This window comes from Onychomys torridus, chromosome 1, assembly GCF_903995425.1.
Source record: "Onychomys torridus chromosome 1, mOncTor1.1, whole genome shotgun sequence".
Lineage (NCBI taxonomy): Eukaryota > Metazoa > Chordata > Mammalia > Rodentia > Cricetidae > Onychomys > Onychomys torridus.
Window position 1 is genome coordinate 59,878,610 of NC_050443.1, and position 22,966 is coordinate 59,901,575.

The 22,966-nt window shown below is 52.3% G+C and overlaps 1 protein-coding gene across 1 annotated transcript; it reads right to left on the reverse strand.

Annotated features, from left to right (window-relative positions):
* Window positions 1-4,480: 4,480 nt before the first annotated feature.
* Mesp1 (mesoderm posterior bHLH transcription factor 1) lies at window positions 4,481-5,710 on the reverse strand. Its single transcript, XM_036177003.1, has 2 exons — window positions 5,036-5,710; window positions 4,481-4,744 (listed from the first exon to the last, which is right to left on the reverse strand). The coding sequence occupies exons 1-2, from the start codon at window positions 5,708-5,710 to the stop codon at window positions 4,679-4,681; spliced, it is 741 nt and encodes a 246-aa protein (XP_036032896.1). The 3' UTR covers window positions 4,481-4,678.
* Window positions 5,711-22,966: the final 17,256 nt, after the last annotated feature.

Consider the following 22,966-nt stretch of genomic DNA (forward strand, 5'->3'; position numbering starts at 1 on the left):
CTGCAGGAAGCTACGGCCCAGCCGGGCCCCAGGCTTGCCCAGGGGCTCCCTTCTGGGACTTGACCGACCTGTGCTGCCGCTTCGTGGTGCCCCCACCCCTCCTCTCCTGGGCCACATGTCTTGCCCTGGTTGGCACTGATACCGACCGTCCAAATGTCCCCGGGTAACACTGCGCTCTGTCTCTCCATAGAAATGAGAGCTCAGCACATGGCCTTCCTCCCCGCTTCCTTTCCCCTTCCCCTTCCCCTCCCCCTCTCCCCTTCCTCCCCGCTTCCTTTCCCCTTCCCCTCCCCCTCTCCCCCTTCCTCCCCGCTTCCTTTCCCCTCCCCCCTCTCCCCCTTCCTCCCCACTTCCTTTCCCCTCCCCCCTCTCCCCCTTCCCCCCTTCCTTCCCCTTCCCCTCCCCCTCTCCCCTTCCTCCCCACTTCCTTTCCCTCCCCCCTCCTCTCTTTCTTCCTCTCCCTCTCTCCTTCCCTCTTACCATCTCTCCCCTGTTGCACGAATCCTAAATGGTCTTTAATAATAAAAACCTGGAGCCAGATACCAGGGTGAAGCTGAAAGATTGGAGGAGAAGCAGAGCAAGCCACAGCCACCGCCTCTCACCTCACCAACTCCTCAGCCTGAAAGAGCCCCAGTTCCTGCCTCCTCCCGCCTTATATTCCTTTCTCTGCCCAGCCTATCACTTCCTGTCTCCACCTCCCTAGTGCTGGGATTAAAGGTGTGTGCCACCACTGCCTGGCTCTGTTTCCCTTTTAGACTGGATCAGTCTTGTGTAGCCCAGTGTGGCCTTGAACTCATGGAAATCCAGATGGATCTCTGCCTCCAGAGTGCTAGGATTAAAGTGTGTGCCACCACTGCCTGACCTCTGTGGCTAACTCTGTGGCCAGCTCTGTCTTCTGATCTTCAGGCAAGCTTTATTTCCTAGATTACAATTTATCACCACACCCCCTCCCTTTTCCTCTTTCCCTTCTCACCTCCCCCTCTTCCCTCCTTCCCTCCCCTCTCCCTCTCCATCACCTTCTCTTCTTCTCTCCTTCCCTCTCCCTCCCTTTCCCTTTCCTCCTTCCCCCTTCCCCTCTTCCCTTCTCTCTCTCTCTCTCTCTCTCTCTCTCTCTCTCTCTCTCCCTTTTCTTCCCTGACACTGCTTCCTTGAGATGAGGTGGGACTTTAGTCTTAACTTAGTACAGTACCCACATGCTCAGAGCCAGGCTTCAGACATCACTGTCCTTAACTCATGGGGGCTGCAGGGGGAGGGGGCGCAGGCCCCGTTTACACTGCTTGGAACAACCTCCAACAGTCTGATCTACTTTCCTACAAGCCAGACGCCTCAGCAAGGAGCAACCAGTCAGGAGGTAGCATGTGAGTTTTCCTAGTCTCCTCCATTCCCTTTCAGCCAGGCTCTCAGCTGGGGTGAGTACCCATGACACACACACAGTACCCAGGCACAAACAGCATCCATGGCACCCAGGGCACAAAAATGGCCTGGGGAAGGATACACACAGCACACACTGCTCAGGTCTCTTTTTGCGGCTCCAGCGGAGTTCCCAGCCTGCCTCCCCTTGGCCTGGGTGTGGTTATATGATGATGTAGGTGACACAGGTCTATGGTGCAAGTCTATCCCTGGAGGGATGATAGAGGTCTGTCCCCCAGGCTTCAAACTGCCCAGGGAGGGAGGGCTATGTGAGGAAGGGTAAATGGAAGGGTCCTGAGCAGAGTGTCCTGCTAGCTGTGACTACTGTCATGTCTACCTACATCCTCTTTACTTCCTGCATGTAGAAGGGAATAGGGAAATTCCAAGGACTTAGTGAGGACCGGCAGAAAGGAGCCAGACCTGGCCAAGCCCTCTCCAGACTCCGAGGGCTCAAGACACTATCTAGGTGTCCATGTGCCATCCACTGAGGAGGAAGCCGGTGGTTCTAAGAGAGGTTCTTCCCCTGGATGACAGAGGCCCCAAGGAGCATCAAGAGCTGAGCAGTGATAAGGTGATGCTCACAGCGCACAGGTACAAAACTCAGTACAGCATTCCCTCTCAGTGTGACCCACACCAGAGGGAAGGTATGGATTAAAGCCTTCAGGCCTGGCCCCAGAACAAACAGGGCTTTGTGGTTTCACAAGCCCTTAAATGGGCTTTATTCACCATGTGTGGCCAGAAAATCTGTGATCTCGCCCACAGATGCAGCTAGTCTCATTGGCCACTTTCTCATTATCTCTGAGGACCCCTTCAACCCCACTTCTCTTCTATCTGATGCTAAGCCAAACTCTCCAGCCTGCTCAGGGACCATTCATCCTGGGCTGATGAGGACTCTGTTGACCGCCACACCTTCCCCTCTGCTCCGTCTTCAGATGGTATCCTTATGCCCTCAGCTGACGATGGCTTAAATACCCATGTTTATTCTTCATGTGAATGGGTGTTTGATCTGCATGGTGCCCCACAAGCATGCCTGGTGCCAACAGAGGCCAGAAGAGGGTGTCAGACTCTAGTTACAGACTGAGGTCACAGACAGTTGTGAGCTCCCATGTGGGTACCGGGAATTGAACCTAGGTTTTCTGGAAGAGCAGCCAGTACTCTTAATCAGATCAAATGGAGAAAGCAGCTCCCTCACTGGAAGGAAGGCACTGGGACCAGCAGGGTTCAGAGTGGACTGCCCCGGTCTGGTAGCCATGTGGTTGTCCTTGCGCCCAGCTTCCCGGCCTGGCTCTTGACCTCTCCAGACCCTCAAAGGACTGGAAGTTGAGGTGCTGTCTAGCACACAGACTCCCGAGTCAATCCCAGTGCAGACTTGAGCATCTGTAGGGCCTGTGAGCCTCATCCTTCCTTATAACTGCCCATCATAAAGATGAGCCTCTTAGGCTGGCTGAGAACTGGGCGACAGGCTCCTCCACCATCTGTCTTGGTGGTGCCTGCCTGGGCTGTTGTCCTCATTATGGACTGGTGCTTAGAGTCTGCTCCAGGTGCTGATTGGGTCAGGAAGGAGGGATGGGGCCTGGGGGGCAGTGGGAGGTGACCCTTTTCTATCGACAATCCTGTGTCTCAGCCACTATTAGCAGGGACCTGTTAATGAAAATTCACACCCAGGTGCTAATAAACAGTGGGCTGCTCCCAGGTCCCTCAGAGGAGAGACCCTCTGCAGGGAAGGGGGCTGGCCAATGAGCTCCACTTATCTGTGAAAAGACTTGCTAATAACTTTAATTCCCCATCCTAAAACACTGGGCCTTTGCCTCCTGAGTGCTGGGATCAAAGGTGCACCACCACATCTGGCCAGTGGCTTCTTTTTGGAGGTGATAAAAATACTCCAAAATTAGTGAGACCAGTGGCGCAACTCTTAGGAATATGCCAAAATCATCGAGTTGTGCTTTTTAACCGAACATGAAGCCTCTTGTGGGGGCACCTATCTGTCACCACAGCACTCCTGGGGATCAGGAGTTGAAGCTGAATGACACACTGTCTCAAAACAAACAACACCAAGAAACAAAATCCGAGCCTTGTGATATATCTCAATAAAATGCTTATTTAAAAAAATAAGCAAATACCAAGGCCTGACTTTCTGACTGTGGAGGGGGAGAGCTCTTGCCCCTAAGAGTGGGCCCTTGGTAAAGGCTACTATGAGTTGAGTGCCCCCACGGGGCTGTGCTCTGCAACCCCCTGGGCGGTTGATGCCAGGCTCTCTCAATGGGCTCCAAGTGCTTCTCGGCTTATTCCCAATCTGAATTCCATCACCACAGGTCAGCAATCAACAAGTCCTTCACCTCACCCCAGGCAGGCCTCCAAGGGGCCATGATCACATCAACTCAGCTCTCCTAAAATGGTATCTCTATCTCCAAGCCACATGGGAGAATCAGGTCCAGGGACAGTGTCCCCGGTGCTGCAGCCCAGCTGCCCAGAATGAAGACAGGGCTCTGTCCTCCCGTGGCCGAACACACCAATGCCCAAGTCCTACATGGGTTGGAGACTTACTTGACCATTATGCTTCTGTAAAATATATGGGAAGGTCACCAAGGCACAATACACACTAATGGAGTTGGATTTTCTACAGAAGTATTCTGCCTTTATCCAGTCCCTCCCTAAGTTGGGAAAAGATGAACTACCTCCTGTCACCTTCTCTCAGGAAGCTCCACCCCACTCCACCCTACCCCGACTCTCCCAGACTGACCCACAGACAGCCGTGGACCAGGATAGGGGTAGAAGAAGACGGGGCTCTGGGCCTGTGTTTCCAGGCTGAAGACGACAAGACTCCCTCTCAGCCGTCCCATGTTAGCTTTCCTGCCGCCGCGTAACAGAACTTCCAGGGAGATAAGTGAGCTCGTGCCTCTAATCCCAGCATGAGTTTGGGCCAGCCTGGGTCTTAACAGTGTGAGTTCCCGGAGGAGGGGCGGGAGGAAGGACACGGGACGGGGACGGACGAGACACAAAAACACCAATGACACCAGCACACACGGTTTATTCACAAATAAATAAATATACACCAGAGTCTCGTGCCTGCTTCACTTTCAGAGCGGTTACCCTATGGGTCCCTCCTTGGGAAGGCAAGGTCTAGATGAGACTCCCACCCCGGGAATGCGCGCGTTGGTATCGCTGGTGCCTCTTCCAGGAAATACTCGCTTCGAAGGTGCGGAGGCAAAAGGAAAAAAAGTCTCTGTGCTCAGACAGGGTGCCAATCATCCGTTGTCCCTTTGACGCTTCAGGCCGGCGGCCACTCCTGCGGCGTCCAGGTTTCCAGCAGAGCCAGCACGTCGGGGCTGAGGAGCTGCAGAAAGAGTGAACAGCGCCACAGTCAGTACCTGCCCCAGTGCCAGGTCCGCGCGCACATCTGCTGCACGCTCCAGGTTCCTCGAGCGAGCCAAGCGACCTCCATCGCTGCCTGTTCCCCCCACCCCACCCCGTCTGGGCACGAGGGGATGCTCGCTAGGGGGAGATCGGGTGAGGTCAGCGGCCCTCCGAGGGGCAGCAAGGAGGACGGTCCGCGCCGTGGGGCTGTAGGTCGCCGCCCCGACAGCAGGGGGCGCCACCCAGACGGCGCGGGGACGGGGCTACTAACCGGAGATGAGTGGCTGGGCTCCATCTCCTGCCTTTCCAAGGACGCTGTCTCTGTCTCGGCGTACAGGAACGATGGGTCCCAGGACTCTGCGACGACTCGGGGTCCAGGGCAGGCGGGCGGGGACCCCCACGACACCCCGCTGCAGGCAGCGGGACTCAGACGCAGACCAGGCGACTGCGCCTGCGCCGGGCCGCCGTCTGGGCACAGCGGGCAACCACCAGGCGACGCCGCGCCTGCGTGCCGCTGTCGCCGGAGGCTGTCCTCGCTGAGGCCCAGCACGGCCGACAGGTGGCCGATGTAGCGGATGGCCAGGCGCAGGGTCTCGATCTTGGTCAGGCTCTGGCCGGCGGGCGCCACGGACGGCGGCAGGAAGCGGCGCAGCTCGTGCAGCGCGCGGGCGAGCGTGCGCATACGCAGCTTCTCGCGCTCGCTGGCGCTCTGCCGCTGTCCGCTGCCCAGGCGGCTGCTGTGCGTCCCACGCCTGCCGGGGGTCCCTGCGCGCCGGGCCGGACGGGCGCAGGGTGGCGTGGGGCTGCCGGCCTGGGCACCGTCCCACGAGTCCGAATGCCAAGCCGGGGAGCAGACGCTGTCCCGGTCGCAAGGCACCGGCGGGGCACGACGAGCGGGACCCGGGATCCAGGACTGGGCGAGCGGCGCGCACAGGGGCTGGGCCATGGCAGCGGAGGCCGGTCCATGGGGCCCTGGGCGGCAGCTTTATCCCGAGCCCAAGGTGTGAAGTGGCCCCTTCCAGGACTCATCAGCACATCAAAGCCGGCTCGAGCCAGGAGTGGGGGCAGGGCCTTGCCCTTTGAACCAAGAGCCCGGGGGCTCTAAGGTGCAGGGCCCTTGGTTCAAGGTACCCTACTGGGTCATATTTGGGGCCTCGCAAAGACAGGAACCTATGACCTGCGGTGCCCAGGGCGTTGAACCAGCCTTGCAAGTTGGAAGAACCATGCTCAAAAGAACTGAAGCCCAACTCCTAGGTTTAGGGTATGCCTTCATATATTAGGGACCCTACCCAATTTCCCCCCATCACTTTAACTTACAAGTTGTATAACGAGGATTCCTGGATTGCAACTGTGGACTAGGGTAGGAACCTCTAGACACCCAGAGAACCGTAGCCCATTCCTCTTCAGAAGCTTGATGGTAGCCTATACCCCTTCCCCGATGCCCAGGCTCGGGGAGGCACAATGAAGAAACTATCCCACCTGGTGAGGTTGCTGGGTTGTCTGAGCAGGGGGGAAGGGAACCTGCCTCCCTACACTACAAATCACTCTACTCTTGGGAACTTGGTCCGTTTTCCCAGCTCTCCTGGACAAGACTCAACAGCCCTGAGCTGGATGTGGTGGCACACTTGGGAGGCAGAGGCAGGGGGATCAGGGCCAGTCCTGGTTATATGTAGCCTGGGCTAACTTGGGCTACATGAGATCCTGTCTCAAACAAACAAAAAGCAGAAATCTTCCCCTGTCCTGTAGCAGTCTTAGAATCTCTCTGTTTCATAGGATGCTACCTGTTGGGTTCTTGTAGGTGCCTTCTATTTTATCTAAGATGTATTTTTATTGTGTATATGTATGTATGTGTACACCCATCTGTGCCAGTGCCCACACAGGCCGGAAGTGTCACATTCCTTAGGACGTGGAGTTACAGCTACTTCTGAGCTGCCTGAGGTGGCTTCTGGGAACCGAACCTTGAGTCTTCGTCAAGAGCAACATGTGCTCTTCTTACCTGCTGCTGTGCTATCTAGTGCCCCGTCCCCCTTACCCCTGCCCTCCCCCGGCCCTGCCTTGAAACAGGGTCTCATATAGCCCAGGCTAGTCTTGAACTTACCACAGCTGTCCTTGAACTCCTGACCCTCCTGCCTCGGCTGAGTGCTGAAATTGCAGTTGTGAGCTGCCATGCCTGGCTATTGAGGATGTCTGCTCTGACCACATCTGTTTAGTGTTGTGCTGGATGGAGAGTCTTGGTTGGAAAATAAAGAGAAATAAATACAAGTTGAAGAGAAATAAAAAAAAAATTGTCCCCACTTACATGCAGCACGTTTATTCACATAGTCTCAAGGAGTTGGGTGTATGACACATGCTTGTAATTCCTGCACTTAGGACATGAAGACAAGAGGATCGGGAGTTTGGGCTACACGACTGTCTCAAAAATACCTATTAGAGGGCTGGGGGTGTGGCTCAGTTGGTAGATGTTTGCCTGGCCTATAGGAAGGCCTGGAGTATCACTGGCTTGTAACTCCACTGAGGAGGTAAAGACAGAAGGACCAGACAATCAAGATCAAGTTCATTGTCTGCCTAGATACAAGGTTCAGTAGTTAAGTGTACTGGCTGCTCAGCTGGCCAGTGGTGGCGCACACCTTTAATCCTGGCAGCTCAAACTCGGGAGGCAGAGGCAGGCGATCTCTGAGTTGCAGGACAGCCAGGGCTACACAGAGAAAACCTGTGAATTAAAAACAAACAAACAATAATGAATGAATGAATGAATGAATGAATGAATGAATGAATGAATAAATAAATAAATAAATAAATAAATAAATAAATAAATAGCACTGACTGCTCTTCTGGAAGACCCAGGTTCGATTCCCAGCACCTACATGGTGGCTCACAGCTGTCTGTAACACAGTTCCAGGGGATTACACTTTTCTGGCCTCTGGACACTACATGTGCATGTAGTACACAAAATACACGCAGGTACTCATACACACAGAAAACTGAAAACTCTCAATTGTGTACTGAGTTTGAGGCATACCTCAGAACCAAGCCCCTGAGCCTGATGGGCAGATCTGGCATCTGTCTGTCAGAGGGGCTGAGGCAGGAGAGCCACAAAGTCCGGCTTAGGCTACAGAGTAAGTTGGAGGCCACCATGGATAACTTAGTAACTCTCTTTCTCAAAATAACAATAGGGCTGGCAGAGTACTTGCTTAGCATGCACCAGGCAGAGTATCTGGTTTGCCTGTCCAGTCCCTCAGGTGTGAGTTTATGCCATTGACCTGGCGCATGCCTTATGGCGGCCTTCTCTTCAGTCAGGTCACGAAGTGCCTGGTGTCTGGCATTACATCTGTATCCCTTCTTCAGAGGAGTGGCACCTCAGGGCACCCCAGGGCTCTGGATTTTTGTTCCCCATATGTCTTCTAGCTGGGTGATGGTTTGTAGTAGTGAAGGCCCCAGGGATTGGTACCAAATTCTCTGGGCATCTCTGCCTTCTCCATCCCTTCATCTCTTGCCTCCTCAAACACTTCTCCATCCTTCCCTCTGCTTCCTATCAGAAGGTACAAGCCCACAGTCCCACCCAGAGAAGCAGTACTCTCCTCCCCCGGGGAGTGGAGGAGTAGAGCCCATGCCATGAACTTGCTTATGTGCCTGGCCCAGAAGGTTCTTTCTCAGCCTGCAGCTGTCCACAGGGTCTAGCCCTCCTAAACTGTGGCAAAAGGATGCCTTCCTCCAGCTCCCGATCTGAACAAGAACCTCGAGCTCCAGATTTGTGCCTCTTGGTTGACACCAGACAAGCAGCTGGGCATGTGTTGTATGCTGGGGCAAGGTGGGAGTGTACACCGTAGTCCCCCACAGGCAGGAGGGGTGAGGTCTCAGCTCTGAGAACACCTGAGTGTCCCAAACACCCACCAATTCCCATGTGGCCATGATTTCACAGTATAGCCAGAAATTGGGAAAAATGCACTGAGAGGCCTTGTGTCTTAACTTGAAAATACAGTAGGTGCACATGGTTTAAAATGAAAAGGTGTCCGGGTCCAGAGGGCATAGCCAATCCTCTGATGAGCGTGCGTCTGGAGCTTCCTTCTACCTGCCTGCCCCAGACAGGCCTAGTATTGCTCAGTGCTTGCTTCTCATTAACAGTGCTTTGAAGCGTACTTCATTAAGTACAAAGTTATGTCAGGATAAGATGGTGTCGGAGATGAGGGCAAGTGTAAAAGGCCCAGAGTTAGTGAGCTAGTGAAAGCCTCACAAGGGGGCGGGCAGATGGCAGGTCCTGTCTCCAACCCCATCCAAAGACTAAGTCACTGAAGTGCCTCCTGGAGTTCCCCCCTCCCTTGTCCCCCTGTTGTCCCGTGGTCTCTGGGAACCCTCTGGGCCCAGCTGGTGCAAGGGCAGTCCAGTCCTTCTCTCCGCCCCTTTGATCTTCTTATCTGGCCACTGTCTTCAGTGGGTTCTTTTGGGAGCTGCTTTGAGCTAATGAGTTCTCCAGGCTGCACTGGCCCATACAGCCTCCCCGCTGGGCCAAGGCCTTCACACTTTTGGGGCCTATGTTTTGACAAGTGCCAGAGCCAGCGGCTTCTGCTCCCCTGGCCCGAGCCTCCCCTGGTTGCCAATGTGTAAGGCTGGGAAATGAGGCCTTGCCACCACCCCACCAAAACAGAGGTGAAAGTTCAAGCCTCAGCCAGGTAGGGGGCAGGCAGGATGGGGAGGGGAGCGCCTTCAGGCTCAGGATTCAACCCCAGCCTTCATGCTGGAGCCTGAGCACCACACTCCCAGCTACTCTCCAGCCTCAGCACCCTCATTTCCCAGCCAGTCCCTCTGACATAGCCTTGCTAATCAAAGGTGCTATGTAAAATTGCCTTGCAGCCCCTCCCCAGCAGACCTTACTTCACATCTTAGAGCCCCAAGGAGACATGGGAAGAAAGAGGTTTCCAGGCCCCAGCCAGGACCATGTGGGCCAGAAGTTCTGCAGGATGGAGCCTGAGAATCCAGGAATATTGACTGCCACCGGTGTGTGTGTGTGTGTGTGTGTGTGTGTGTGTGTGTGTGTACACACAACCCATACATACAATAATGATAAATATTTTTAAAATCTCTTCAAAATAATGAAAGTACCACCTCCCATTCCAGAGACAGAAAGAGCATGAGAGAGTGGCCAGCCCCTCCCTTCCCCTGGGACCTTCATTCCTTGGGACACAGATAGATGAGTCAGGAGTCATCTACTTAGAAAGCCCATCAACAGAGGCCCCATTTCTTGCCCCCCATACCTCCTTCCTCCTTCCCCATCAACCACCCTACGAGCCTGCCCGATAAGACTCTCTGAGGTTCCGGAGGCTCCCAGGGGAGGCCTTCCAACCAGACCCCCACCGGCCCCCTCCTCACACCTTTAGCTCTTGGAGCCACTGAGCTGGCTCACCATCTGGAATATATTATTCTGGACCCCGGATAATCTGATTATCTGGTCGTGGGCCAGTTGGATGCTCAGCCAGTGACAGCCACAGGCAGCAGAGGGGTGATGAGGAGGGAGGGGGTGGGAAAAGAGGAAAGAGATTTGGCAGATCACCCCACCCCACCCCCGGAAAGGCTCAAGAGGAAATGCCAGAAGCCCCGTGGGTCTGAGGCTGGTTGATAATACTGAGGGAGTAGGTATCACCTCTCTCCTTAGGGGTGTCATATTTATGATTCATGGCCTCATCCAGGTAAGTTGGGGGCGGGTCTGAGCCTTAGAGTGAAAACAGGAGAAATTGAGATATAAAAGGATTAAGGATCTGGGCTAGCTATCCCAAAGCAAAGACGCAAACACATATGAATGCAGGAAGTGTGGTGTGCCGCTCAGGGACTCTGCCTGTGGAGACCTCGGCTGGCTCCTGGGCAGACCTACGTTCTTGCATTCCCAATTGCTGCCAGCAGAGGGTGATGTACAGCCACTTGAAAGCTATTTATTTGTTTGTTTGTTTGTGGGGGTTTTTTTGTTTGTTTTTTGTTTTTTGACAAGGTCTCCCCCTCCCTAGGAAGCCAGAATGGTCTCAAACTATACAACCTAAACTGGTCTCAACTCTGGAAGGTTTGTCCTGTTTTACACTCCTGGCTTCTGAGATTATAAACATGGAACATCATGGAAGCTTTAAATCTGACCTGGCCAACCTTCCTCCAACCACTAGAATTTTGCTGGAACCAACCACTAGAAACTTGCTGGTACCATGTCTGAGGTTAAGTTTTAAGGTGGGATGAGATGTTGGGAATACAAGGGGATGCCTGTGCCTGTGGGATGATGGGCTGTGTGAACCTGTCTGTTTATCAACCCAGCAGGAAAAAAATGTATTTATATGGGGACAGCAAAGCAAGACCCCAGGTCCAGCTAAAACAGAGGAAGATGTGAGCTTGGTGGTGTATGTCTGTAGTATCCGCACTTGAGAGATACAGGCAGGAAGATCAGGAGATCAAGGTCATGCTCAGCTGCATTGTCGGTTTGAGACTAGCCTGGGCTCCTGTCTCCAGACAAACAAGCAATGTGAAAAAGGTCAGCCCCAAAGCTGAAGCTCTGCTCACGGGATGCTTGAGAGTCTCTGTTCCAGCCCATCGAGAAGGCTCTGCAATCCCAGTTCAACTACTGCAGAGTGAGACTACGGGGCTCCTCAGACCCCCAGCACCCGACCTGTTCTCTCCCCCCCCCCCCCAGCAGTGAAGTCCCAGGCAAGTGGTCTACAGGCAGGGACAGGAGAGAGACTCCACGCCGAGTACCAGGGGTAACCAAGGCCCTCAGCTAGCTCCAAGCTCTGTCTCAATAGCACAGGAACCAGGCATTAACCCAGGAAAGAGAGTCCGCCATGCCAAAGGGGCGGTAGAAGGAACAGAAGAGGCTGGAGCTTAGGCTGGCTACATGATAAAGAAAAAGGAGGAGGGTCTCATGGGTCAGCACTTCATTCTTAGAACCAAGGATCTGGTGGAGTTGACCCTTGACTTCTCTCCAAGACAAGTCCAGAGCCAGCCCTGGGCCTGACCCAGGAGATTTCTTCACCCCTGAGATTATGTCTATCCCAGTCCCTGGGAGGGCAGGGGCTGGCCCCAGGTTTCAAAAACGGGTTCCCACGCACCTTGCCCAGCCATTCTGAATGGGAACCTGTCCTGACAGGAAAGAAGTGAAGGTGTGGGCATGTTGAGTGACAGCTCGGATGCAGAAACGGCCATTCAGTATGAGACCGTGCATCCCAGCAAAGCCGGGACACTCCAAACTCGTGAGACAGCTTTGCACGAAAAGCAGCCTGTGGAGCTGGGTGTTCTGCAAGGGTTTACAGTGCACACATGTGTAGACACACAGAATCCTCAAGGCTTGGTGGGTGCACTTGTGTCCTGCAAACATGACACAGTTTGGTCGCCATGTAGAATACAGCAGTACAAACTGAGGTAGCCACAGCTTCACCGTGGGATCTTAGGGACCATGTTGTACATACTGTTGACTGTGTATTACCATGTAGTACCTATGCTGGGGGGGGGGGAGTGGGTAGGTCTGGGTTCAAATTTCAAGAGACTTATGAATCTTCACAGTAATGCTCCATCTATAAATTACTAACACAATTTTTTAAAGCTTTCCTTTCTCTTTTCTTCTTTGTCTTCTTCCCCTCTCCTCCTTTTCAAGACAGGGTTTCTCTGTAGTTCTGGAGTCTGTCCTGTACTAGCTCTATAGACAAGGCTGGCCTTGAACCTGGCTCTGCCTCCCAAGTGCTGGGATCAAAGGCATGTATCACCACTGCCCAGCTTTTTTCTTCTTCTTTTTATTATTATTATTATTATTATTATTATTATTATTATTTTTTTTTTTTTTTGGTTTTTTGAGACAGGGTTTCTCTGTGTAGGTTTGCACCTTTCCTGGAACTCACTTGGTAGCCCAGGCTGGCCTCAAACTCACAGAGATCCACTTGGCTCTGCCTCCCGAGTGCTGGGATTACAGGCGTGTGCCACCACCGCCCCGCTTTTAATTTTTTTTTTTTTTGACATGTGCAATCTATTGTTGTTCTTTTTAAAAACGTCTTGAGTGACCCAGGCTGGCCTCACCAACACTCCTGATCTTCCTAACTCTGCCTCCCAAATGCTGGGATTACAGATGTATGCCACCATGGCTGGCTCATGTGTGCAATTTTAAAATCATTTTTCAGGGCTGGGGAAATAGCCAGTGACAGAGGACTTTATCTAGGATACATGGGGTTTCCTTCACAATACCACGTAGACTGGGTATGGGGACTCACTGGGATGCCAGCACTGAGGATCATCCTCAGCTACACAGAGAACTCAGAGCAAGCTTAGGATACTTAAGACTCTGTCTCAAAACAAGCAAACCAAGCCCCATGTGCTCCCTGTACACTGAGAGCAGGGGCTCCGCAGCTTCCTGTAGGCCGGTGCTCAGAGCATCTCTGTCAAATAGTAAACATTGGGACCAGCTCAAGTGGCCCCAGTAGATGAATAGATGAAAAAGTGGTCCAAACCTACCATGAATATTACTCAACCATAAAAAGGATACCAAGTGATACATGCTACAATTTGGATGAGCCTCAGAAACTCGATGCTGAGTGAACCGAGGCTGACACCGAGAACAAAGGTGTTCTGATTCCCGTGACAAGCGGTGTCCAGAGAGGGCAGAGCACAGGAAGGGAGCGGGTGGAAGGCTGTGGGCAGTAGGGTGTTCTTGGTGCTCAGGAGGGACCAGACTCCTGTTGGAGTGATGGAAACGGTTTGGCAGCAGCAGCATCGTGAGTATAATCCATGTCATGGAGATGCCATCCAAACACAGGTTCCGAAGGGCTGCCACGCATCCTGCAAAGGCCTCCCTCACGTGACTGAGGCTGTGGCAGGGGTTCTCAACACTGGGGAGAAAGACAAACATCCAGGATGGGTGATGTGCCAAGTTCCACTCCCAAAGCAAAGACTAGGGGAAAGTACATGAGTGTGGTGGTGGTGGTGGTGGTGGTGGTGGTGGTGGTGGTGGTGGTGTGTGTAGACAGGATATCATGCTGTAGCCCAGGATAGGCTCAAATTCATGGCAATCCTCCTGCCTCAGCCTCCTGAGTGTCAGACTTGTAGCCACGCACAACCACAAGGCTTGGAAGCTTAGGTTATAGATGGACATTTTTGAATTTTAAAAATTAAAAATGAAATATACAAAATCTTAAACTATGACTTCTATCTTAATGTGCTTTTTACTTTTTTTCTTTTTCTAGGGAAATATAGGGGCATAAAGATGGCTCAGTGGGTGAAGGTACTTGCCAACGAGCCCGACTGTCCCAAGGGCCCATGGGATAGATGAGATAAGCAACTCCTGCAAGCTGTCCTTTGATTTTACACACAAGGTGGGGCACCCCCCTTACACACACACACCTAAATGATAAAATTTGAAAAATCTTTTCATGAAAAATCTACTAGAACCTTACTAAAATCAAACAAACCAACCAAAAACCAGGGGCTGCAGAGCCGGCTCAGTCAGTACAGCACTTGCAGACAGACCTGTGTTTGGTCCCTCAGAGCTCACATAAAACACCAGGCACATCACCATGCACCTGGAACCCGACACCAGGGAAGTGAAGACAGGAAGACCCCCAGGACTTCATGGTCAGTCAGTCCAGGAGTTCTGGATTCACTGAGAAATCCTGTCTCCAAACAGGATGGAGAAATGATTGAGGAAGACAGCATCAGCCTCTGGCCTACACACACACATATGACCTGTGTCTCTAAGAACCTGTGAGGTGGAGGCAGAAGAATCAGGAGCTCAAGGTCATCCTCGGGTATACAGTGTTCGAGGCCAGCCTGGGCCACATGGGATCATATTTTAAAAGTATGAAATAAATAAAAACCAGGCGTGGCGGCACACACCTTTAACCCCAGTTGCTGAGACTTAGGATCAAGAGGGGGTGTGCAAGGTCACTATAGGCTACATGAGATGCTGTCTTAAACCAACAGAGAGCAGCCGAGGAAGGCCCCAGGTCTCTCGAAACCTGTGTGTTCAGGCGCAGCTGTCCAGCAGAGGTGAACCTGCCGTTTGTTAGGATACGGGGATGTGGCCACAGAGCTTCCCTCTGGGTGGGTTAAAACTGGGGTGCTTACTTCCCCAGTGTTTTCCAACTGCTCTGTAAGGTCTGGGTATCACTTTAGTGGTAGAAAGAAAAGAGGGAATGGAGAGGGAGGAGATGGGAGAGGAGGAAGGGGCACACGCTGTGGCCCCTGCCGTCCAGCTGGATGGACACCTCCCCTCCTCCCGTCCCTGCTTCTCCATTGCAACCCCGGCAGGTGTCTAGTGCAGGCTCCATCTCCCATTTCACAGATGCTGCAGGTGAGACTCAAACCCGGACTCTGCTGGCCCTGGGTAGGAGTGCCTCCACTAGGCCTTGTTGGCCTGCCTGGCTTAGCCTTCCGGTCACAGGAAAGCAGAGGGTGGGCCCCGAGCCCTAGCTGTGGAACAGCTCCTTCAATGCCTGGGACCCCAGCCCCTCCCCACTTCCCAGTCTGCCACACTCATTCACATCCTTTAACACACGCTGCACTGGTCCTGACCAGACCCACTGCCCTGGCCTGCCCTGCCCTGGCTCCGGCCAGCCCCTGCCTGCTGTAATCAGTATCCTCTTCCCCTTCCAACTCCCCCCCCCCCCCCCCAAAAGCCTGTGGATCCCACTGCCTTCCTAAGTAAGATCAAGCTCCCCGCCCAGCTTGACCACACCATCTCCTTACCTCTCTCATCCTGTCCCACAGTTCAAGCACCCCTGGCCCTACCCACCCAGCCCCAGACTTCCAGGTCTGTCTCCTACTTTTTATTCTGTCAGTAACCCCTCTACATGAAGAAAACCCACAATTTGCCGGATGGTGGTGCACACTTTTAGCCCCAGCACTTGAGAGGCAGAGGCAGGTGGATGTCAGTGAGTTCAAGGCCAGCCTGGTCTACAGAGTGAGTTCCAGGAAAGCCAGGAATGTTACACAGAGAAACCCTGTCTCGAAAAAGAAGGAGGAGGAGGGGGAGGAGGAGGGGGAGGAGGAAGAGGAGGAGGAGGAGGAGGAGGAGGAGGAGGAGGAGGAGGAGAAGAAGAAGAAGAAGAAGAAGAAGAAGAAGAAGAAGAAGAAGAAGAAAGGGAGGGAGGGAGGGAGGGAGGGAGGGAGGAAAGGAAGGAAGGAAGGAAGGAAGGAAGGAAGGAAGGAAGGAAGGAAGCCCACAATTTCAGGCCCTCCTTTACCATGGAGCCCTGCCTTGACTGCCTTCCTGATTTCCAGGCACCTTGCACGCCACGTCAGCCCCAGACTCAGAGCTGACCTGTGCGTCCTTTCCTTCTGCCCGATGCAAGAGCAGGTCACTTGTCCCTCAGCCCTGGACCTAGTGTAACAGATAGCCTGCAGCTCAAAGCCAGACACCACTGGGTTAGAATCTAGTGGCCTTATGTGAGAGATGGCACCTCCATGGGCAAGAACAACACTGTGGGATGAGTCACGGGATTTGAACTCAGAGGTGCTCCAAACAGGTTCTTCTGAGGCCTGGCAGGGAGAAACCTAGATCCTGGGGTGTTTCTGTGGCTTTGCCCTGGTGGCTGTCAGCTTCTGGGGCTCTCTATGACACTGGTGGTGCTGTGCCAGACAAAGCCTTGTCAGGAGGCTTCTCTGGCTGTGCCCAGCATCAGACATCAGTCCCAGGACCAGAAGAGGCTGACTCGGAGCCCATGGACACCTTCCATCACTGGTCCAGGGACATAACCCTGCCTCTTCTCTGGCTCCTGCCCCAAGTATTCTCTGGGGGCTTTGAGGAGCCTTTGCCAGCTGTTTTGGAGGCCCTTACACACTCCAGTTCCCAAGTTAACACCTTCTGGCCCGAGGGAGGCAGCCCTTTCGTGTCAACAGGCAGCCAGAAGGTGTGAAGGCCGCCAGTGGCCTGGCCCAGGGGGCGCCCAGGCTGGCCCTCTCCACTGGCCAGTAATGAGAATACCACCCAGCCCTGCAGCCCCTGCCCACCTGCTCGTGCTGTGCCCTCCTGCCCTCCCTTTTCCCACAGCCTGACACCCTGGGACAGGGGACTCATGGGAGGAGACAGAGAAGCCAGACCTGTGGTCAGGGGCCAGACCTTAATATGGCTTCAGCTCCCTGAATCTGCTCCTAAATATGCATGGCCATCAAGGGCAGGTTGGACCAGACACCAGGCACAACACACACACACACACACACACACACACACACACACACACCCCTCCAAAGGGCCAGAAATGGAAGCACATCCGGGTGATGCTGATGGGATGGTGGGCTGGTGCCTGGTCTCCCTGTTTTCTGATGCAAGTGTAGCTCACAGCACCCAGCACACAGTACAGAGCAGTGTAGATGTCTGGGGGATTCCTGAAGGCAAGACCAGAGGGCAAGACTCAGGCCTAACTTGCTCGTGGGCACCTGGGGCAGATTCCAGCCCCATGAATACCTGGTTTCGCATGTCTGCATTCAGGGGAGAGCTTGAGGGCCATGGGGCTTCAGGGAAGCATCAGATAGTTCTGATATGTGGGACAGAACCCCACCTCCAGCAGGAAGTAGTTCTGAGTCTCCATTTCTAGTCTGGTCTGGTCTGGTCTGTCTGGCCACGACTACAGCTCTGACTTAGGTCCCCTGCCTCGAGGCGCCAACCTCACCCAAGCTGAAAGGGTAAAAGTCCTGAGAGCAGACTCAGCTGGGCCACAAGCCCCAGGCAGGGTGGGGTCGTGTCAGGTGGAAGTGCAAAGAGAGGTCTCTTTGCACACTCCTTCTCTGCACACTCCCACCTGGCACTCCCCGGTGCCCTCTCTCTAGCTCTCGGCCTCTTCTCTAGAGGAATCTCATAGGCTTCAGACCCTCTGGTCTACTCTGTGGACTTGTCAGGGGCCAAAACAATCATCTACCCAGCGCTTGCAGGTACCTTCTCCATCACCTTCAGGGTCGGGCCACCCAATCTTTCATAAGGCAGCTCTGGGCAAGCAGCGGGACTGCAGCATTGGTTCAGTGGAAAAGAGCACTTAGTGCTCTTGCAGAGGACCTTGGTTCTGTTCCCAGCCCTCACACGGTGGCTTACAACCATAAAAACTGAAGTCACACGTGGTTGTGGGGGCTGGAAACCGAATGCCAGTCCTCTGGGAGAACAGCAGGTGCTCTAACCACTAGGTCATCTCTGCAGCCCCTCCTCTAAGGGTTATTTGGTTCCTGAGATAGCCCTCTGTAGCCCAGGCTGGCCTACAACTCAGCACACAGCCTGGGCTGCTATCCCAACTCCAGCCTCCTCCACTCCAGTCTCCCAAGTGCTGAGGTTACAGGTCTGAGCCACCATGCCTTTTCTTGTTGGGCTGAATATCCCCAAATCCTTCAGCTAGTTATCTGGTGACCCAGCTTAGAGTCCTCACCTAACCTCCCATCCCTGAGCAAGGGTTTGTCTGCAGGGCTCACCAGTTGTGGCCTCTGGCTTCCCCCCTCACTGCCTGGGCAACAGGCGCTTCACCTTCTTGGGTGAAGGCCCTGGCTTCTTGCCGATTCCAGCACAGGTTGGGGTTTGCTTCTGTGCCCTTGACACCTGGAAGGCAACCCCAGCTGTTTTGCCTCTCCCCTGATGCCTTCTGAGCCACAAGCCCCCCATGTGGCGCATGTGGGCCTATGCCCCCCATCTTTTTTTTTTTTTTTAAAGATTTATTTATTTATTTATTATGTATACAGAAGAGGGCACCGGATCTCATTACAAATGGTTGTGAGCCACCATGTGGTTGCTGGGAATTGAACTCAGGACTTCTGGAAGAGCAGTCGACGTTCTTAACCTCTGAGCCATCTCTCCAGCCCTATGCCCCCCAATCTCATTGCAGATGATGGGGGGCAGGCCAGCCTGGCATGATGGCTTTGGGTTCTGGCTGGTAGCCATCATTTCCTGGGTACCAATCTCACTCTAAATTAGATCAAGACGTATCTTGGCTCAAGATCATAACCTTGTCGGTGCCTGGGCTGTAAAGACCCGTTCCAGGTGAACATGCCCCCATCATCTTCCAGAATACTAACTCTGACGTGAATTCACTTGACCAAGCTGCACCCAGCTGACGTCCGTGGCCCCTCCATTGATGAGGAGAGCCAAGCACATACTCAATATGTCTGCTTAACATGGTGGTTTGTTTTCTTTCCACATTGAAGAAATCCAGGGGTGGACAGTCCAGAGGCAGCACATACTCCATGCTGTAGTCAATGACGGGTTTCTTTTGGCTCAGCCATCCTCAGTGTGTGGTTTCTGCCCTTGAGATTGACTTGAAATTATCTGGAGTTAGCTCAGGTTCCAGCCATTGCATAATTTTCAGGTAGAAAAAAACAAAACAAAACAAAAAAAAGGCAGGCATGTAAGGGGATAAGTACAGGACTGTACCTGAGTCTTGAGGCATTTTCCCAAGCCTGGAGAGTACCTGCAAGACAAGCTAGTCTGAAGACTGAGGCAGGAGAATCACAAGTTTGAGTCCAGTCCAGGTAACATAATAAGACTCCTGTTTTTTGTCTGTATGATTTTTAAGTTCTCCCAGAAGACCGAGCCAATGAAATCCACCGACATCTAGTTGGCCTTCCAATATGCAGGAGAAACCAGGCTGTAAGCAGATCTTAGCACCACCCTCTGCCTCACAGATCCCGTTATTAAGGAAACAGGAAACAGAGGTTAGAGCAGAGGCAGTGTGGGTAGTGACCAGGGTCTTCTACACTTCTGAAGCCCGTGCACACTCTACTGATTCTGTTGGCCTGGTCTAGCCACGTCCTCCTCTCAGCACAGGAAGAGGGGAGCCTGTGCAGCCAGGACGCTGAGGCCCCGACCCCAACCTTCTTAGCCACATCACACCGAGGGGCAGATGACTGGAGGTGAAGAGAAGATCAGAGGGCAAGACTCAGGCCTGGGGCAGATTCCAGAGATACCTGGTTGAGGCATACCTGCGCACAGGGGAATGCTTGGCTCCAGCCAGGGCTTCAGGGACACAGCAGATAGTTCTAATACCCAAGTCCGAACCCCACCCCCAGCAGGAAGTAATTCTGAGTCTCCATTTCTGGTCTAGCCTGGCTGACCAGCAGATCTGCGTGTAGCTCAGGTGACCACAGGACAGTGTGTGTACTGAGATGGCCCCATGCTGGCTTCACAGAGGAAAAAACTGGACATTGGAGGGAGGGAGTGTGGAGCAAGGCCAATGGCAAGAGTTCGGGAGACGTTCCCTCTGCCAGGGCTGATGCAGAAGATACCTGTGTCCTCACGGTCCAATCTGTCCTCTGACCCACTCATTTGCTGTCCCTGAACTTACTATTAAGAGGAACATCAGCTATGTGCTAAATGGTATGATTCGTCCCTCAACAATTACCCTGAGACCAGAGGCCTCACTTCATAGAAGAAAAAAAAAATCTGGAGTTGAGCCAAGCATGGTGGTTAAAGCCTTTATTCCCAGCACTTAGGAGGCAGAAAAATCCTGTCTTAAAAAAAGAAAAGACTAGGGGTTGGGGATTTAGCTCAGTGGTAGAGCGCTTGCCTAGCAAACACAAGGCCCTGGGTTCGGTCCTCAGTTCTGGAAAAAAAAAAAACAAAAAAACCCCACTAAAGTTGAATAAATTACCTAAGTCCTACCAGTTCAAAAGGGGTGTAGTTGGAGCCCTAAGCCAGGCCCAACGCTGTAGCCCTCAGCAGTAACCACTGACCTATACAGCCTTTTTATACCAAATAGAGGCTGATAAAGGATTGACTTTCGTCTGCCTCTAGACAAATAAGGCTGGCATGAAGTGTGTCCTATGCTTCAAGAGTCTGGCTGATGGGACTGGAGAGATGGCTCAGTGGTTAAGAGCACTGACTACTCTTCCAAAGGACCCAGGTTCAATTCCCAGCACCCACATGGCAGCTCACAACTGTAACTCCAGCTCTAGGGGACCCAACACCCCCTCACAGGCATGCATGTAGGTAAACACCAATGGACATTAAACAAAAATAAATAAAATATAAGAGTCTGGCTGAGGAGCTTCAAGAGCTCGGTGAAGAGCCAGGGTCCCTTACATCTTCCAGAAATATACTCTGAAACCTTACCATCAGTCTAGGACCTGGGCTCTGGAGCTAGCTCACACCACAGAAGTGGGCCAGATTAGGCCAAAGAGGGAAAAGTACCATGTACCATGTTCAGGGCTCTATGCTGCCGGTAGACTCTGTGTTTACCAAATCCCTTCACAGGAAATTCCTTAGGCTGGCTCTACAGGTCAGGGAGGGGTAGAATAATGTCAGAAACTCAGAACTTTCTGGAGATTACAAGGCCAGTTCACACACTGCATTCCACAATTGCACGTTTAGCTGTCCACGCACCAGGCAGAACAGAACACTCACAAATAAATTAATAATAAGTTGGGGCTGGAGAGATGGCTCAGCAGTTAAGAACTCTGGCTGCTCTCTCAGAGGACCCAGGTTCAATTCTCAGCACCCACATGACAGCTCACAACTGTCTGTAACTCCAGTTCCCTGGGATCTTCACACCAATGTACATAAAATAAAGTTAAATAAGTTATTTAAAAAATTAATAATAAGTGGTGGGATCTTTGTTTTGAGAGGCATGAATTAGAAACTCTAAGAGAGCTAGGTGGTGGTGGCACACGCCTGTAATCCCAGCACTCAGGAGGCAGAGGCAGGCGGATCTCTGTGAGTTCAAGCCCAGCCTGGGCTACAGAGTGTGTTTCAGGACAGGCTCCAAAGCTACACAGAGAAATCCTGTCTGAAAAACCAAAAATAAATAAATAAATAAATAAATAAATAAATAAAGAAAGAAAGAAAGAAAGAAAGAAAGAAAAGAAAGAAACTCCAAGAGTAACGTTTATCTGAAATTCTGAGTGACTGTGTTTGTGATTCTAGGAACTGGCCTAGGGCCTTGGCCATGGTAGGCCAGCGCTTTATTGAGCCTATCAGTCTGAAATTTCAGATGCAAGTGCAGATGAAGATAATCCATGTAGAGAGCTACATCTGGGTAGGCAGAATTAACATTTAGCAAGAGCAAGGCCCTGGGTTCAGTCCTCAGCTCCGGAGAAAAAAAAGAAAAAAGAAAGAAAAATTAACATCTAATGTTCTATCACGGCAGGTAATTGTGGCTAATTGTATATTTTCAAATAGCTAAAGGGGAAAGAGTGATGGCTAATACTTGTAATCCTAGCACTCAGAAAGCTGAGGCAGGAGCATTTTCATGAGTTTGTAGCCAGCTTGATCTAAAAGACACTGTCTTGAAAAACTTGGACCTGGGCATGGTTTCTTATGCTTGTAATTCCAGTGTTTGGGAGGTGAATATTTGAGAGTTGATAGTTCAAAGTCAGCCTCAGCTACACATGGAGTTCAAGGACAGCCAGATGGACTTGAGACCCTGTCTCCTTAAAAAATGGTGTCAGGGTGGTATTAGCCTGGGAAGGGTAGAGTCAGTCATGAATACTTTCAGGGCTGCTGTGGCCTATTGGGTGTGGTTTGAGTATGTCCCCACAGGTTCCTGAGTTAGAATTTTGATTCTTGGTGTGGCAATGTTAAGAGGTGGTATGGAAACGGATCTGTTGGCATCTACTTACAGTGCCAACATTTGAGAGGCAGAGGCAGGAGAATCAGTCCCAGGTCTAAGTCCAACCTGGGCTCTATGCATGACGACAGTGGGGACTTTTAAGATATGGCATTTCACAGGCGGTGTCTGGGCTGTCCTCAGAAGGAGTGTGTTCTCTCAGGGCCCCAGTCAGTTCCTGCCAGAGACAGTTGTTATAGAAAAGGCAAAATAGTGTGGTAGCACAAACCTGTAATCCCAGCACTTGGGAAGCAGAAGCAGAGGCAGAGACAGAGACTGACAGATCTCTATGTGTTCAAGGCCAGCCTGATGTACACAGTAAGACCCTGTCTGGGGGCGGGGTAGAGGAATATTTAAGAATTTTTTTAAAATTAGATTTTAGGAAATTCAAAACATGACAGAGAAAGGAAGAGTTGGTTTTATTGTTTCGTTTGCAGTATTGGGGATGAAACCTGGTTTCTGGCACATCCAGACAAATGGTCAATCACTGAGTTCATCCTCAGACCCAAATGATGGAAATTAAAATGCAGGGAATCTCCCAGGAAATGAAGCAACAATATAAATCAAGAGATGGAAATAAAAGAGAAAACAGAACTCATCCAGGAGGTTCAACTGAACTACATAATGAGAACTTGTCTCAAAAAAAAAAAAAAAAAAAGCTGGGCGGTGGTGGCCCACAC